Below are 18,443 nucleotides of genomic sequence, written 5' to 3' on the forward strand. Positions count from 1 at the left end.
CAGTGAAAGAATGTCTGGTGACACACCGAAAACTGTAGATTTCCAAGCAAGTTACCCAAAAATACTTTAACTGGAAGTGTTTCTCTGTCTTTATAAATAGCACTTGGACATTGTGCCAAATGAAATGAGCAATCAGTGAGTAGGATCACAGAGTGAAGGAGAAGAAGGAGGTCTTGTAAAATAAAGGAGAAATCTCCATACCAAACAAGATAAACACTATAAAATGAGAAGAAAAAAAAATGCTGAATAAATAAAAGGCATGAGTTTAAAGATGTTAAAAAGCAGTTAGTGTTTTAGTGTCATCTATGACTAATCCACAAATAGAAAACAGATATTTTTAGAAATGTCTAGAGGGGGGTGGCGGGGGGGGGGGGGGGGGGGGGGGGAATCACATCACTAAGAAGATGAGTATCCCAAAGGAAATCAGGAGGTGAGAAAGTGAGGCAACGCAACGCTGCTTTCATTTTCACATTTTACATGCCTGGTTGCAGGGTCTGCCACAGTGCGGAGAGCTGCCCTGTAATCACTTCCTGAAACAACTGGAACAACAGAGGATTTAAGGGTTGCAGTTGTGGGACATGGCTCTGTGTCTATGCATGTGCCTTTGTGTGTGCATGTCTTAATATGTGTGTATTTACAGCCGCATTAGCTATGAGGCAGTGTCACAGTATTAGGGGAATGATTTTTTCTACATAGAACAGCACTCAAAAATGCATCCAACGTGAGAAACAACCAGATGAGAATTTTTTTTCTTTTCTAGCCATGGCTATGGGCATATCCACCTAATCTCAGTAAACTAATCCTTAATCAAACAAATAAGGAAATCCAGTGAAATGCAGTTTGTTTGTCAAAGGCTTTTTGTGGAAGTGATTCATTATTTGAGCCAACGAGAAAACAAGGGAATTTCTACAGCAACCCACACAACATGTCATAATGAAATAAGGACTTAGTCAGAACCCCTTGGCATCAAATTTTAATGCATCGAGTACCCTTACGTGTTATTGTTCAGTGTGCAAGGTTAATGTTGCAAATGTTCCAATGATGCAAAGGGCCATATTTTAACACAAACCACAATGCTTTCTTAAATCTAACCAAGTCACCTTCATCCCTAAATCAAGCCATGGACTAGTAAATGACATAGTGGGGGTATTCTGAGAACATGGCCCTGATCCAGGAGCTCACACCTCACACCACAGCAAGGCTGGGCCCAGCAGACGTCATTTACTAACAGTGCACTCGGACAATATTTAAGACAAAATGTAAACAGCTGTTATTAGTAGCAGTAGTAATCGTAGTAGTTATAGTGGTAGTAGTTTTAAAGACTTCCTAAATATACTAGGACAGCCAGACCTTGATCATTTTTTCATGCGCATGGTCACAGTATGAAAAACTGGATAAGATATGCCCTGACATCCTCAAGCATCTCGATGTATCTGCTGCAATACTGCATGGAGTTCTGAAATAGTGCCAATGGTTAGCAGACCGAAGAGGTGGTCCCCCTTTTTAAGCGAGGGTGCTGCAGAGTATGTTCCAGCTTCAGGGGATCACAGTCCTCAGCCTAGGAAGGTTTTTACCATGTTACTGGATAGAGCAGTCTGTTAACTGAACCTTTGAGTCAGAAGGTTTAAAGTTTAAACTTATTGATTTGGAAAAGGCATATCTCTGTGCTATTTGGTCCATGAATAACTGTTGTGAGAGCTTGGTCCAGATTCCAAGGATTAAGACTAGCTCCCAGTTGTGTAGGACTTTAAATGCTTTCCCTTTGTCAGAGATTCTGTTCATAATTTGTATGGACATGACATTTTAGGGGCAAAGGGTTTACCCTATGGTCATGTTAGCTTCACTGACCAATGACCTCCAGCTCACACTGGGGTGTATGTACTGTATGTGTGAAGAGGCTGGGATGGGAATTAGGACTTCCCAGACAGAGGGCATGGTTCTCAGTGAGAATGAGTTGCTACCCCCAGTGGAGGAGTTAGAGTATCTTGTGGTCACAAGTGAGGGAATCGTTGTGGTGAAGAGACAGCTGAGTGTGAAGTGAAAGCTGCTTATTAACTGATTGATCTACAGTCCTGCCCTGACCTTTGGATAACAAACTGTTGGTAGTCACCAAAAGAATAAGACCGTGGATACAAGCAGCAGAAATGAGTATCCTTCGAAGGGCATCTGGGCTCTTCCAAGGTCAGGAGATAGCTTAGGAACTCAATCATTCCGGAGGAGCTCAGCTCAATCAAAATGAACCAGTTAAGGTGGTTTGGGCATCTGGCTAGGGTGCCTCCTAGGGAGATGTTTCAGGTTCCACCCCAGGGTGGACCAAGGACACGCTAACGAGATTATGTCTCTCAACTGATTTTGGAATGTCTCAGTATCCCAAAAGCAGGTAACATTCAGATAATTTTTTTGAAAAACATCCTTCTTGGCAGTTTACCTCCATCCATAGGATTATGATGATCTTCTAACAGGTGAAGTCGAGGGAAGAGATTTTTGGTTGAAAAGTTTGCATAACTTTTCACCTGAAACTTTCCTGTTTCCTGTTTTCCCGTACAATGAAATGGAAAATATTAATAATTACCCGAAACCGAACAGATGAAAGATACATGCAAATAATTAAAAGATTAAAAATCAAAAGTAAATGAGGAAGGATCGATGGTCTTTATTATATTGTATAACTGAATAAAAGCTCTTACTTTGCAGTGAAACTACAGAGTCTGAATGCATCTCCTCATATTACAAAATATGAACACTCTGCAACATCTTGCAGACACCGCAACAACAGATGAATAAACCTGCAGTAAAACTTCTACGTACCTCTGGCTTTGACAAAGCAGCAGCCACATTTGCTGAGTAGTTTTCTAAACAGGTGCTGACACCCACACCCTCGGTGATGGTGACTCCCTCTCATGGTGATGCACTTCTGCCGGTCCATTCAACACCATCAGAAATAGGCATAGTGCTGAGCACACACACACACACAGAAGCACATGCACACATGCACACACACTATTTCTGTGGTAATCCCCGCAGGAGAGAGGAAAAGTGTACACAGAGCTTCACAGCCATATTCCAAATTCGAGCAACAACACCTGATGGGGAAAAAAACTCCACCACTATCCCATGATTTGATGGCAAATCGCAGGAAAACCAGAGAGGCTGTTGAGGGCTTCGGCTTATGAGCCTCTCTGCGCTGGGAGATAGTGGGCAAAGATTATGAGAGGGACCAAAAGTAAGTGAGGGAGCGACAGAGGGGCAGGGAAGGGGAGGGGCCCTGATGAGGGAGGGATGGTAGCGAGCATGCTGTGCTGCTGCACCAGCATCTGTTTTCCAGTCCCTCCTCTCAGCCTCTCCCCTCCCCTCCTGATCCACTCTCGCTTCACACCTCCTTCATCAGCTTCTATTATCAGTGTTTGCTCTCTGCTTACCATTAGCAGGCATGAATAACAACGAGCATGAACTTTTCCACTGAACAGGCAAACAGTCATTTTCATTAGGCAATGCCTGCCTGTTGACTGGTCCACGTTTGGTCTGGGCTGGGTTAGCAAGAAAGAAAGTACACTATAAATCATGTTTTTCAAAGGAAGAAGTGCTTATTTGAATAATTTTGATGTTGACAACTATTTGCTACAAATTTGTTACCAATTAATCTCAGGTGTTCCCCACTTCCAGATTACAAAAACTATTCTACTTCTACTATTCAACACCACTTGACTCCAAAGGTTGCAGACCGTGGACTCTTAGTTAAAACAAATCACTCAGCTAAAGTAATAAAAGCTGAGAACACATTGTGTGCCATCACAACCTACTAAGAGACAACAAGCTGCAGATTTGGAAACACATCAACGACCCACATTTGTGTATTTCAGGAGTAGAGGGGAAAAAGTGAGAAAGTGTGAAAAGAAATACCACAAGCAGTCATAATTTCGTTTAAAGTCTATAAAAAAAAAAGCACCCCCAGTTACTCAAATGGGCCCGCACTCTCAGCTTAATCTACGATTTATGTTTTCAAAACTTTTAACTAAACCATTCTCTCAAATCAGTATGACAGCCTACTCTTCCCCGCTCGCCACCCGTCGATACCAAAGCACTGCCGTGGAAAAGCCAACATATGAAAATATCCTGCACACAGCCCACCGAGGTAGCTAGATGGAGGCGGACCGATTTAATCTCAAAGCCAAGATTAAGTATTCTTGACGAGATGATCTTACGAGCACAGCTGTCCGTGCTCGCAGCGGTGACTCAAGAAGATTTACGGGTAAACTCGCATGATCCCAAATGTGGACAAAGTCAATGAAGAAGGGGGAGAAAAAAGGAATAGAAGAATTTGACACAGCTTCATTTTTTACTATATGCAAACTGCACAGTTTCACACACACATGCAAACCATCATTCACACATGACCAGTGCAAATGATGACATCTCAGTCCACAGAGGGGGAAATTACGGCTGCAAAAATGTCAAAATGCTCTCGTTCTGCCGGCCGTCGAGTTAAGCTTTTAAAAACTCTGCTGAGACGATGATCCCTCTGAGCTGAACTGCACTAATCCCGCCACAATTTAGGATTACAGTCCGTGCGTGCATGTGTATGTCAGCTTGCGCATGCCTAATCAGTCAATAACTAATCACCAGAATAACATAATGTGGGGTTGCATTCGGTGTTTATTTTGGTGTGTCAATTCTAACTCTTGTGCATGTGTTGCTTTTCTGTCAAACAGCTCCCCACTATGGGTGATGTAAGAGTTGCACCCAGCAGCAAACAGTGTGTGCAAATCACTCACTACTCACTTTATAGCAAGTATTGACTATATAGACATTTTATAGCACTTTCACTACACTACCTGAATTCAAAGTATCCCACAATTCCTCGTTAAATGCCGTGTACAACCAGTGGTCACTCCCCAACCACTGTATAGTATCATGGATCAAAAATGGCAGACAGATGAGAGGAAAGAAAGGAGCACATGACACTACTAACTTTGTGTATTAATTTTGGAAAAAATATGTTCTGTGTTTAATACAATGCTGTGTGTCAGTATTTATGTCATTATTTAACCTTTTTTCTTTTGCCACCTTCTGACTATCTAACAGCAATGGTGCATTTAATGGTGCAGAGAAAATTACTCATAGAACTCAGTAAACATGGAGCAGGGAGTCATGCATGAGTGAATGATTATCACTGGTCCAAACCGTGAACCTATCTTAAGCCAAAACAAGTTGTATTTGGTGCCGAAATCTAACCAGCAAGTAAACTTTAAAGTAAAAAGCAAGTGAAGATGAAATGAATCAGTCAGTAAAAACTAAGTAAAACATAGCCTGCTTTCCTGGCTGATAAACTCTGAGTTACTTCAGACTCTGCAGCACTTTAAAAGAGGACCATTATCACTAGGTGTACAGTAATGATGCAGGTGGTGGATTGTGAAACAACAGTGCAGGATAGCATGTGTTTAATATGGAAAACTAGTGAGATTTGACAACCAGGTGGCATGACATCCTGGGATACGAATCGATGCATACACTCACTGCGGTACCTTTGCAACCTGCGGTCACAGGTGACTTCCCGGCCCACTTCTCCCGAGTCCATATGTCCCGGCTATGACCATGCAACAACATTTTCTCCCTGCTGGTGTCTGAAATCTTATACATGGAAAAGACAAGTGAGTGATCAGTGAAGGGAATTGGATTTGTATTTTGATACATATATATGTGATAGATTAGGGGGGTAGGTAGATCCTACCAGACAGAGCTAATTATACCAGGCTAACATTCTGTTTCACCTCTCCTCCACCCCCTGTCTCTCTTATTTTTGCTTCAGCTTAAGTGGGTTCTTATCTTATCTGTGGAATTTCTCTTAGAGAACAAAAACGATCAGGAGAGTGGATGGTATCACAGCCTGGGGTCAATGATGTTCACTCAAGTTAAGCCAGGGTAATTGAATCTTAATAGTCAGCTTCTAGCCTACAAAACAAAAATGCAGAATGCAGCTAGATTTGCTGATCACCACCCCAACAAGTCTTACTGCATGACATGTGAGAAAGATCACATGCAGCTTATTTCATTTGAATAGATTTTTTTAAGGAAACCACACTGCTCTGCATGTTGTTGTCTTTGCATTTATGACAAATTCGAACGTGTGGCCATAAAAACAGCAAGAAGCGCGTGTCTGCATGCTGGCTAAATGACTAAGGCTCAGGATTTGGTTTTCCATAACAGATGACGAATTAAATTAAACTGAAATGAGCCCTATTTTAGGGCAAAATAGTAATAATAATTTTAATAATAATGTTAATTTGTTTGCACTCATATTAGCAAGAATGGAATCACTTTTAATGGATTTTGGAAGAAATTACATTTATGTGATTCTTTGCATTAGAAATCTAAAGACTACATGGCAAAGAGAACAAGATTTGAAAACAAAAAATATATAATTTGAATCAAATAATAGTTGCACAGTTTTTGAAAAATTACTTATTTTCCTGTATTGAGATGTCTTCTTGTGTTATGTAATTCAACATCCATTATACTGGATAATATTTGACATAAATTAATACCTAATTAAACATTTGTTCAAAAATATGCTGATATATACATAAGATTTTATATGAGACCATTTCCTTTTATGTCACACGGGTACTCACTTTATCAAGCTTGTATTCCAGAAGTTCTTCATTCCTCCCTTTTTCCAAAGTCTTCATTTTTCTTCCTCTTGAGCTTCTTCTATCATTGCATCATCTTTCTTCACTTGGTGCTGTACTCTTTCCCCTCATTAAATCATCCGTGCGCCAAGTTTTGGACTTTAATCAAAGGTAGAAAACAAGTTAAGCTTAGGCTTCAGAGAAACATCCAACTCATCCTGCCTGACAAAAAGACAAAAGCAGACAGCTTAAACTTTGCAGCAGGTCTCCTGCGGGAAGATGAGGACAGCTGGTCAATTTCAGTGGGATTTCTCCTTAGGCCGCTCTGGATTAGAGAGGGTCAAGCCATCCAGACAGGTCCTGCCATGTCCAGCAGATTCCTTGGGCTAATTTCAGACTGTTACTGCATTCCCAGAACAAAAAAATATACTCAGAATAGTTTATTAAAAACCTCAACTGTCTTATTATTATAATTATTATTATGATAAAGAAGTCTGTCCCATCTATTCCGAACACACTGGTCATGTCTAATGGGATTTGACTTTCTGCTAGTTAGTCTTAACAAATTAATTAGATTCCTTGGATTAAAGCAGCTTACTGTTAACATTTTATACTCGTAAATGAATTAAAGATGTCCACCAATAAAAATAATTTTGAAGACTGAAAAAACTTTTATATGGTAGTAGCTACTTATTTCCAGATTTTTATAAGGTGGTCAAAAAGAGGAGTGTATTCCTGTAAGCTACATCGACCTCTAGGTGACCCTGTAGAGATTGCTCTTTTTTTTCTCCTTCATAATTTGAAATATGAAGGAGAAGAAAGCTATAATCTTTTATTTCACAGAAACATTATGAAGGATTATATTTGTTTGTCCACAGCTACTCGTGCACATGTTTATCTTCATTCTTATGACCGATCAGGGGTAAAGCAGCTCATCTACTAATGGGAAGGTTGGTGGTTCAATCCCTCGCTGCTCCAGACTGCATACCAAATATGTTTGGGAAACATACCGAACCCTGAGTTGCTTCCAATGCAATCATTCAAGTGTCAATGTGTGTGAATGTGAGACAGAAAGCACTTAGGCATAGAAAATGGGTGAATGAGTCATGCTGTATAAAGTGTTCTTCTACTCAAGTTGAGTAGAAGAACCAGTCCATTTACCATGTGAAATGTGTGATTTTAATATGTCGATGTCTGTCTCAGTTTTTTTTTGTACACAGGTCTCTTGTGAAAAAGAGATTTCAATCTCAGTGAGACTTTGTGTTTAAATAAATACTTCAATAATAATAATAACAACTGCATAGATAAATAGTCCTCAAAATTCAGAATGGTATGGCTGAATATTAGTCTAAACCTGCTACTTTGTAGCTTAGCATAAGGCCTTTTTAAACTGTTTAAGAGCAGTCCACTGCAACAGAGGAGTCGGAGCGTCAATCTGCATATTCATAAATCGGCAGTAAAAGTCGTAAAAGCTATTTTATTAAACAAGGGTATTATTTATGAAAAGTAAAAATCCAGATGTGGAGCTGAGGTGCTTTTTGAGGTTTGCATCAATGCTAGCAGTGGAACTTGAATAATTTGTAGAAGGAGAAAACTTAGTTCATCCAGCTAAGACATACTTAGCTTTTAACTGCTATTAAAAGATGAAGAGAGCAACAGGTAATCCCCTCTATAAAGCTGTTACAAGTGGGATGAGCTAAGCATAGGAGATGAGCACACAGTGCCTCAGTGAAGACTCAACGAAGACTCCTCCTCTTAGTTTTATGTCATGATGACAACATGTGGGATGGAAATGGGTAAAGTATCTCTGTTCACAGGCCTGGGAGGAAACGGCTCCTCTGCAAACAAAGCAGGAGGGCTGAAATCAGAAGTCATTTAGCACGAGTCACAGACAAATGCTGACAGGTTCATGCTACTTATGGTAAGTGTATGTATTTCCTGTTCATGTCTATGAGTGTCTCATAGTTTGACAGTCATGGTATTATTATTTATTACATAATGATGAATGACAGTCAATGCAGCAGATGCGCCTCTGAATTTTTATTTCTTTACTTCTGTTTTATGAACTGTGGCTTCACAGTTATGTACTGATATAAAATACTTGAGAAGTCTATACTGAGCGAATAAAAAAATGTACAGTTCAGCCATAACAGGTCATGGCTGTACCATCAAAACACCTGTCAGTGATGTTCTTTTTAGATAGATCTTTAAATCATATATTTGCAGTTTTGATTTCAGCGTAAAAATATGTAAACTTAACTTTTTGCTGTGCGGAGTAAAAATTATACAAGTCAAAAAGCAGAAGTGATTACTTTCAATACCTATGTTGGCTTCAGATTGAAGCAAGCAGGTTCACATGTGACCAAGATTACTCTGAGGTGGGTTGTTCCTCATTTAGCCGTGTTGTGTGTTCAGCAGGGCATTTAGATTCTTATCCAGTTAACAGTGAGGCAGCGCTGAGCTCGGACTCATGTCACACTTCATCTGTCACCAAGTGAACCTTTGATCTTCCTGAAGCCTGATATATAGCATGTTGTGATGAAACAACAGCTTTATGCTTAGAATAAGTGGACAGATTGTAAAACAATAGCTTGCTTTCCAGGAAGCCAAAAAAACATACATCTGACAGGAGGTTTCTGCCTGACCAGTTTCTTTTTTTGATATTGTTTTAGATGTAGACAAAGGCATTTGGGCCCATTTCACCTGTTCTGCTGGAAGATGGCCACTGCAGCGGAGGACCCCCACCTGGGATCAGGCCCTGACGATAGCGAAGTGTCTCCATCCGGGAGAGAGTCAGACTCAGATAGCATTCTTTCGGATGACTCGGTGCTTCCAGACTACACGCCAGAGAGAAGAAATGGGAGTGCAGCATCAACACTGTATCAAGCGTGCGCCCGTAATGAACCGGTCTCTCTGCAGACAGTGCTTGAGAGGGGGGTCACAAAAGAAGAGGCGATGGAGCTGGACATCAATGGCTGGGTGAGAGTCTCATCCATAATGAACTCATGATCTCTATGACTAGCAGTGAGCAACATATTGCAACATCGCTGATCTTAACTGTTAACTTCAAACCAACAGAATGGTTTAATGGTGGCGTGCTGTAAAGGTTTCCTAGAGATCGTACATGGACTTCATACCTGTCCATATGTTGACATAAATCACCAGGACAATGAAGGCAACACAGCACTGATGATTGCATCCCAAGCAGGTATGTTTTACCAACTTATTACAACTGGGGTGCTCACGAAAAAGTTAATTTGATGCAAGTGACATGTTTGCTATAAAATCTGTTTCAGTAAAGATGGGGATGGGTTCCCCACTCACTCTGACTGCATGGACAAACAGTTCAGGAAAGAGATAACTAAATGCATTCCTTAAATGCTGGTTAAAGCTTTATCAAGCAAAAAAGAAGCCATGTAAATGGACTAAAGCTCATTCAAAATGAACTGAGACAAAGTAGAAAATGGTACTTTGGTCAGACGTATCAAAACATTTGACATTCTTTTTGGAAAACATGGACAACAGCTGTGTCCTTCCAACTGACCATCCAACTTCTAAATCTTTCATCAGCTGAAAACATCTGGAACAACATGAAATTAAAAATATGTCAAAGGAGACCCAGGACTGTTGAGCAGCTAGAATCCTGTATCAGACAAGAACAGGAAAACAGTCTTCTCCCAAAAGTCCAGCAGGTGGTCTCCCCCGTTTCCAGATGTTTATGGACTGTTGTTAAAAGAAGCGGGGATGCTAGACAGTGGCAAACTGCCCCAACTGAGAGTTATTGGTGCCAGTAATCTCAAAGTGAGCTAATATTTTTGTATGTATGTTTTTGTTTGAACCTTTGATATGGTTTATGTGTTCTATTGTGAACAAAATCTGGGTTTATTAGGTTTGTAATTATTCCATTTTGTTTTTATATTTTACACAGATTCCTGAGAACTTCTTTGGGATTGGGATTGCAAATAGCTTGAGCTTGATTTAATCGGAGATTTAACCAGTTGCAAATATGCACTCAACTCGTGTTTTCTGATGCACTGTTGTATAAATTCTGTGTTTTTACAGGTCACATCATGACAGTGACGTATCTCCTGAACTATTATCCTGGAATAGACACAGAAATAAGGGATTGTAGAGGTTTCACAGCTCTCATCAAAGCTGCAATGACTGGCCGCACTGACGTTGTGGCAGCCCTTGTTATGGCTGGTATGTAAGAGTAGAGTGCAAAAGCACACTTTATTTCACTGGATCATTACCTATACATTTCAGCTACCGGTATAAAAACAAAGGTATGGTATATTCTCTGTTTCTTAATGCTTTGGGAAATAGCAAATATGAATAAATATCCATCATTAATTGAGACTAGATTCTTATAGAAATATGTAGCACGCCCCTGCGGGCGGTTTATCCTTCAAGCTCGGGTCCTCTACCAGAGGCCTGGGAGCTTGAGGGTCCTGCGCAGCATCTTAGCTGTTCCCAGGACTGCGCTCTTCTGGACAGAGATCTCCGATGTTATTCCCGGGATCTGCTGGAGCCACTCGCCTAGCTTGGGAGTCACCGCACCTAGTGCTCCGATTACCACGGGGACCACCGTTACCTTCACCCTCCACATCCTCTCGAGCTCTTCTCTGAGCCCTTGGTATTTCTCCAGCTTCTCGTGTTCCTTCTTCCTGATATTGCTGTCATTCGGAACCGCTACATCGATCACTACGGCCGTCTTCTTCTGTTTGTCTACCACCACTATGTCCGGTTGGTTAGCCACCACCATTTTGTCCGTCTGTATCTGGAAGTCCCACAGGATCTTAGCTCGGTCATTCTCCACCACCCTTGGGGGCATCTCCCATTTTGACCTCGGGACTTCCAGGTTATACTCGGCACAGATGTTCCTGTACACTATGCCGGCCACTTGGTTATGGCGTTCCATGTATGCCTTGCCTGCTAGCATCTTGCACCCTGCTGATTGTCTCTGGGGCATCTTTACACAGCCTGCACCTGGGGTCTTGCCTGGAGTGATAGACCCCAGCCTCTATGGATCTTGTGCTCAGAGCTTGTTCTTGTGCTGCCATGATTAGTGCCTCTGTGCTGTCTTTCAGTCCAGCTTTGTCCAGCCACTGGTAGGATTTCTGGATATCAGCCACCTCCTCTATCTGCCGGTGGTACATACCGTGCAGGGGCCTGTCCTTCCATGATGGTTCCTCGTCTCCCTCCTCCATGGTGGATGGAACCATATATATATATATATATATATATATATATATATATATATATATATATATTAGGGGTGCAACGATACTCGTATCGATATTGAACCGTTCGATACAGTGCTTTCGGTTCGGTACGCATATGTATCGAACAATACAAAATTTGTAATTTATTTTATCAACTTTCCTTCTGACGATGCTGTCTGTGTTGAGCGCTCAGTAAATCTGCGTTCGACTACTCAGCCTAGGCTGCACTGTCGAGCGCAGATCCACTGAGCGCTCAACACAGACAGCATCATCAGAAGGACGAGCGCAGGGCAAGCTAGCGAGACAGAAGTTAAGCTCTCCTTGCAACATGGCAAATTGAACCTTCCCCACCCTCATTCAGATGTGGCGTTTGGAATTATTTTGGTTTTCATGTGACGTATGACCCTGAAGGTAAGCGCGTCATGGACTAAAGTAAAACAGTATGTTGGATGTGCCACGCAATGCTCAATTACATGGGTGGGAACTAGTGTGTTAGCGAGCAGTTAGCTCGTTAAAGTGTTAGCCGTCTAGCCCCACGCAGGGGTAGCTCGATAACGGAGCACTAGTGGGAACACAACGAATATGACTGCACATTTACGCCGACATCATCCTAGTGCAAAGACAAGTGGAAGCAGACAAAAACAACAAGCATGCATGTTACAAACTTTACCCGAGTCATTTAGACAGCCGTTAGCACATGATTCTCCTTATGGGGACCTGATATGTTTAATATTGTGGCGAGCTCAGACAAGGAGGAGAGGGAGGTGTCGTTTGGTCTTGCTTACCGTGAGCTAGCCAGGGAGCACAGCCGTTTATTGACATCTGCAGAAGAACACTGCCGCTAGCTAACTCCTCAGCGCGGCAACCGCACAGCAACAACAACACACAGAGCGCCCTCTGACCCCGGAAGGACACACCGTCGCAGCGAGAAGGCGTCACCCGTCACTATGGCAACATAAACAAAACATAACTGTACAAACAGAACCCTGAACAGCCCTGACCCGCTACATAGCCCCCGCCTAAGGGGTCAGTCGTCCCCGACGACCCCATTGCCCCACACAAAGTCCTGCAAATGTCCAGGTGCCTTCTTTTGGCGCACCGGCCGGTCACGACCGGCGGGGGAAAAGTCACTCGGGTCAGAACAGAACATGGGGTGCCACCATCATCCCACTTCTGACACTAATGTGGCGAGCTCAGACAACGAGGAGACGGAGGTGTCGTTTGGTCTTGCTTCCCGTGAGCTAGCCAGGGAGCACAGCCGTTTATTGACATTTGCAGAAGAACACTGCCGCTAGCTAACTGCTCAGCGCGGCAACCGCACAGCAACAACAACAACACACAGGGCGCCCTCTGACCCCGGAAGGACACACCGTCGCAGCGAGAGGGCGTCACCCGTCACTATGGCAACATAAACAAAACATAACTGTACAAACAGAACCCCGAACAGCCCTGACCCGCTACAATATGCTGCTGAGAATATAGCCCAGAAGAAGCGTATAGTATAGCTTTTATTTTGGAAAGAGCCTTTTCTCTGTAATAAACTCTCTTTTCCAAAGATGAGTGATTCCTCAATCAGATACAGGTGTTACCGCGCCAGATCCGCGGCCCCGAACCGTAGTAAGGAAACCTCTGGCAGTTACTTGAAGGTTCCGTAACTGACTCGTAGCCGGCAACAGCTTACTATACAGGTCAACTCCGCTAGCAAAAAGATCGAAGGAGGCGTAGGAAACTGCTTCACCGGACTTTATTTCTTCTCTAAGGCACGAACACAGCGTACAGTGGGCTGAAACAGTTTACTCACAGCGAGCATCGCCGACACAACTCTGGCTGTCGAGGGAGTTATTATATTCCTTTTATTTATTTTCTTTCCGTCTCTTCTGTAGCTAACCGTTACTTTTTCCCCTTCTCCGCTCTCTCTCTTCACACACACACACACACCAGGCAGTCCCGCTACACACATCCCGAATACATTTCCCATCAGGCTTCATCCTTAAAGGGCCATGCCTGTAACACAGGGCTTGCAAAATCGGGCTAGCGATTTTTCCAGTCGGGCTACCAAAATCTATCTCTGCCCTGCCCGTCGGGCTATTGTAGGAAGGAAAAATATATGTCAATGCTTTTGCATTCTTTCGGAAATGTAGCTGGGTAATTATGTCATTGGCATCGGTGAGCCACTGTCAATATGTGACATATTGAAATCGCGTTTGAATTTGCGCTTGTTTTTTGCTTTCACTTTGCAAATATCCAGGTGCCTTCTTTTGGCGCACCGCCGGTCACGACAGGCGGGGGAAAAGTCACTCAGGTCAGAACATGGGGTGCCACCATCATCCCACTTCTGACACCAATGTGGCGAGCTCAGACAACGAGGAGACGGAGGTGTTGTTTGGTCTTGCTTCCCGTGAGCTAGCCAGGGAGCACAGCCGTTTATTGACATCTGCAGAAGAACACTGCCGCTAGCTAACTGCTCAGCGCGGGAACCGCACAGCAACAACAACAACAACACACAGGGCGCCCTCTGACCCCGGAAGGACACACCGTCGCAGCAAGAGGGCGTCACCCGTCACTATGGCAACATAAACAAAACATAACTGTACAAACAGAACCCCGAACAGCCCTGACCCGCTACAATATGCTGCTGAGAATATAGCCCAGAAGAAGCGTATAGTATAGCTTTTATTTTGGAAAGAGCCTTTTCTCTGTAATAAACTCGCTTTTCCAAAGATGAGTGATTCCTCAATCAGATATATTTATTTTTTTAATTATTTTTGTTTCAGCAACATTAAATTTAAAAACTGTACTTTTGAGTTAAAATATATATTTATAATTTTAATAAATGACAAATTAAAAAGGCATAAACATTTTTTTGTATCGAAAAAATATCGAACCGTGACACCAAAGTATCGAACCGAACCGTGAATTTTGTGTATCGTTGCACCCCTAATATATATATATATATATATATATATATATATATATATATATATATATATATATATATATATATATAAACAACAGATTAGTCACTTACACATATGAGCTACTCAGCTAGCTCTTTTTGCTACAATTCAAACTATACTGATGTTCCATTAAAATAACTTTTTACAGTTTGAACATACAAATGCTAGCCCCAACTGATATCACTGGATCGTTTCTGAAACTCTAACATCAGCTCTTTAACTCTGTCTTTCACTGCTCTAAATAAAGACTAAGAGCACTGCTAGTGAGAACGGCTGACTACATGGTTTATCTGACCGTATTTGAACCCGGCTAACTCTGCGCATATGTCAACGTGTCGGTGACGTGAGACTGGTTTAAAGGATCAGTCTGAGGACATTATCACATCTTAACAGATACTGACTCTGTAATCTTTACCTTACTAGACTTGCGGGCTGGTCGCAGATTAGTCGTTTCCTTATTTTTGGACTGCACGTTTCCTCAAATCTCTGCCAGGAGTAACACTTAGTCCAACATTAATATCATACAATAAACTGCCCTCATAATGAAATCCATAAAGATGGATTTCTGAAAGAGACTGTGGGAAAGTCAGCTGAACTTTACAAACCCCTGCCTGCTTTATTCTACCGCATTTAGACAGCATATCACTGTATCAGAAAATTTAAGTTAGTAAGTCAAATAAAACATTAGTAAACAGGCATTGGCACACAAGTCATTTTCACATTTCACAGTATGACAACCACAGATGTAGATAATTTTAACTGTGCAAAACGGCTCAGGGCTGTGCTGTAACTTGCTGTCTCACAGTTTGTAGATAACTAACACGTTTATTGCAAGCCACCATGCGCCTCATGAACCTCGAGAACTCAGGTTTGGCATCAAGTCTGACGTGTGTAGGCTGTATGCGATAAGATTTACTAAAAAGTATTAATACATTATCAAGTCATTCACTTTGATGTTTAACATTTTTTTGTAGGGCAGCCCAAAACAGCACTTTAACAAGTTATTAATATGAACTTATTATTAATGAGTTATTATTAATCAGTTCTTGTGTTTGTTTTTCCTCGTGGTATTTCTTTTCAGGGGCTGACATACATGCAGTAGATTCCACCAGAGGAAGATGTGCTCGGGACTGGGCCTTTAAGACAGGTCGCTACGAGACCTTGCACCGTCTCCGTCGCCTCAATATGCGTCCAAGAGCTGAGCAGTTCTGTGAGGGTTATGTCCCTGAGTGGCCTGAGCTCAAGGAGAGAGTAGCCAAGGCCGTATCTCAGAAAACTCCCAGGGAAAAAATTGCCCAGCAGATCAAAGACACCTTTGGATTCAGATTACCTCATGACCCCGAGGACAACGGGGTGTTGGACCACATGGTGCGCATGACCACCAGTGTCTACAGTCCTCTGATTTCAACTGGATGTCACCCACTCTGCCCCACGAGCCCTCCAGAGATTGGCAAGAAGCGTCTGGCCGTACAAGAGCTGGTCAGCAAACATACAAAAAAGGACCTTGAGGAAAGCTCAGTGTGCCACAGTAATGGCTCAGTGTCGCACATTATCCCCACAATCCACTCTGCGGAGTCGATTGCTACGACATGCTGTGCCGACACCGAGCGGCGAGGCAGTATGCTCTCCACCAAAGCTGCCACAACTTTTATTTCCCGGAGTATGGGGAGGCGGAACAGCGTGTTCCCCTCTGGCTGCATCCCAAAGATCAATGTAGACAGGCCAACAGAAGCAACGCCAAAGAAAGAAAAGAAGAAGAAGAGGGAAAAGGGCTATCTGGAACCACCCAAGTGGAAGTACAAGGAGATCAAGGATGAGAAAAAAAAGGACAAGAAGAAGGCTGAAAAAGAAAAGGAAGAAAAGGAGAAAAAGAAGAAAGAAAAGGACAGCAAGAAGGCCAAAAAATAAGGTTTTAAAAAAGAAAGGGCTGTACAAAATATCCTTTGTGAGAAAAGTGAGTGTCTTTTCAACTCAGGGCTTAAAATGTTCAAACCAAAGAGCATTCAAGTGAATACTAAACTTAAATCTGAAAGGGAGTGACAGAGGAAGAGAACTGTAAAGACTCTTCAGAGAAGGTTTGAAGCATCTACGCTAAAAGCAGTACCTATATTTGGAGTTAATGTGAAAAATAAGTCTATTATTCTATTAGGGATTAAAAGACTTTAAAGAACTTCTTAAAAAAAAGAAGAATATGGCACAGTGCACAAAATCCATATTTACTGGCTCATTCTTACCGGTGCTAAAGCATCCATGATGTCTACCTCATTATTCAAATAAATCACAGCCACAGTACGAGTAGACCTGCCTCCATTTATAACATGAGATGTAAACCTAGAAGCATATATGCTACAGCTAATTTGTATTATTAAGTAGTATGTATAATATTTATACATAAGAAGAGTTTATGGATGAAAACATGAACTGAAAATACTGTATAGTGTTTAGACAACAAGCATCAAAACTCAGGATCTGTTTAATCCTCTAGGTTTATTGCCACTTTGTGATATTGCCAATAATGTTTATGTAATCTTTGAATACCGTGCACACAGTCATGAAAAAGGAAGTTTGCACATGACTCCGTACAGTTATGTACAAAATCATGTACACCCTTACTGAAGGGTAGCCGATCAAATGCACTTGATTAACTGATCATCAGCAGGTGTGAGTTTCTATACAGATGCGGAAGTTTTGGCAGTTTGCTGATCTGGAGCATTCAGGTGTCTGTAAACACAATGCCACAGTCTTCCCAGGAGAGGATGTCCCAGGAGATTCAGCCCTAGGTCAGAGCGTGCAATCCTCAAAATAAGCTGCAAAAAAAAAAACTCCAAGAGCTACATCTGAGACTCTACAGGCCTCAGCTAGAATGTTAAATGTTAAAATTAATTAGAGAACAATTAGAAAAGTGAGGCTTGTTTGCTTATCTTTGCAAAAGTTGCATTTGAACAGACCACAAGACTTTTGGAACATAGATCCAAAGAGGAGATGTCTGGTGGCGGCACATTTGGCGAAAACCAAACAGAGCATATCTGCACAAACACCTCATACCAACTGTCTAGCACGGTGGTGAGGCCATCTGCGAAATCTTGGCTGAAACTGGGTCATGCATCAGTACAACAATCTCAAACTCAGCAGCAAATCTGCAAACGCATGTCTGAAAAAGAATCAACGTGTTGCAATGACTCAGTCAAAGTTCGGACCTTAACCTGACTTAAATATTGTGGTGGAACCATAGATGAATGCCTGCAAACCTCAATAAAATGAGGCATTGCTTGAAAGAAGAGTGGGCTGTTAAGATGTGAGTCCTAATGCAAAAGACTGCAAAAGACTGGGTCAAATCATTGCTGCTAAAGGTGGCTCTTTATGCAGGACTTCATAGAGTCCAGTGAAAACTTCCTTTTTCACATGACTGTAGATGGATTTCAGCTGTTTGAAATTATAAAAATAAATGAATAAATAAAGGACAGTGAAGATCTATTAGTAGATTTGTTGGGTCTTAAAAGCACAGTGGTTAGTAATTTTATATCAACCAATTTGTAAATATAGCAATTTATAAATATTGTACCAGAGTATTGAAGGCACAGGATGTAACTGCGCAGTCTGCGTGTCTCCATTAAACATCTATCTATAGTTAATCT

General features: G+C 41.9%; 2 protein-coding genes across 9 annotated transcripts in view; one reads left to right on the forward strand and one right to left on the reverse strand.

Moving 5' to 3' along the window:
• arhgef25b (Rho guanine nucleotide exchange factor (GEF) 25b) overlaps positions 1–14,319 on the reverse strand; it is a 33,347-nt gene extending 19,028 nt beyond the window's left edge. For 2 of the 8 annotated variants that reach the window (XM_085456572.1, XM_085456575.1), the window contains exons 1-2: positions 6,630–7,103; positions 5,523–5,628 (exon numbers count right to left, since the gene is read on the reverse strand). In XM_085456572.1, coding sequence (XP_085312698.1) covers positions 5,523–5,628; positions 6,630–6,686 — 163 coding nt within the window. In that variant the 5' untranslated portion in view covers positions 6,687–7,103. Of the gene's footprint in view, positions 1–2,808; positions 3,180–5,522; positions 5,629–6,629; positions 7,104–9,329; positions 9,388–12,636 lie in introns of those variants that run through there. The other 6 variants (XM_085456574.1, XM_085456573.1, XM_085456570.1 and 3 more) reach the window with 5 other exon arrangements.
• On the forward strand, positions 8,484–17,656 carry ankrd33ab (ankyrin repeat domain 33Ab). The gene is made up of 5 exons (XM_085456577.1): positions 8,484–8,547; positions 9,299–9,605; positions 9,705–9,834; positions 10,689–10,829; positions 15,890–17,656. The coding sequence occupies exons 2-5, from the start codon at positions 9,345–9,347 to the stop codon at positions 16,714–16,716; spliced, it is 1,359 nt and encodes a 452-aa protein (XP_085312703.1). The 5' UTR covers positions 8,484–8,547; positions 9,299–9,344; the 3' UTR covers positions 16,717–17,656.
• The last annotated feature ends 787 nt before the right edge of the window (positions 17,657–18,443 follow it).

Source organism: Copadichromis virginalis, linkage group LG5 (assembly GCF_057382275.1).
Source record: "Copadichromis virginalis isolate Kocher_CV1m ecotype Utaka linkage group LG5, C_Virginalis_male_GT1.1, whole genome shotgun sequence".
NCBI lineage: Eukaryota > Metazoa > Chordata > Actinopteri > Cichliformes > Cichlidae > Copadichromis > Copadichromis virginalis.

Coding starts and splice junctions, on each gene's coding strand:
- ankrd33ab (XM_085456577.1), top strand. CDS start 9,345: ATGGCCACTGCAGCGGAGGACCCCCACCTGGGATCAGGCCCTGACGAT. Junction 9,606..9,704: donor AGCTGGACATCAATGGCTGG/GTGAGAGTCTCA, acceptor TCAAACCAACAG/AATGGTTTAATGGTGGCGTG. Junction 10,830..15,889: donor GGCAGCCCTTGTTATGGCTG/GTATGTAAGAGT, acceptor ATTTCTTTTCAG/GGGCTGACATACATGCAGTA.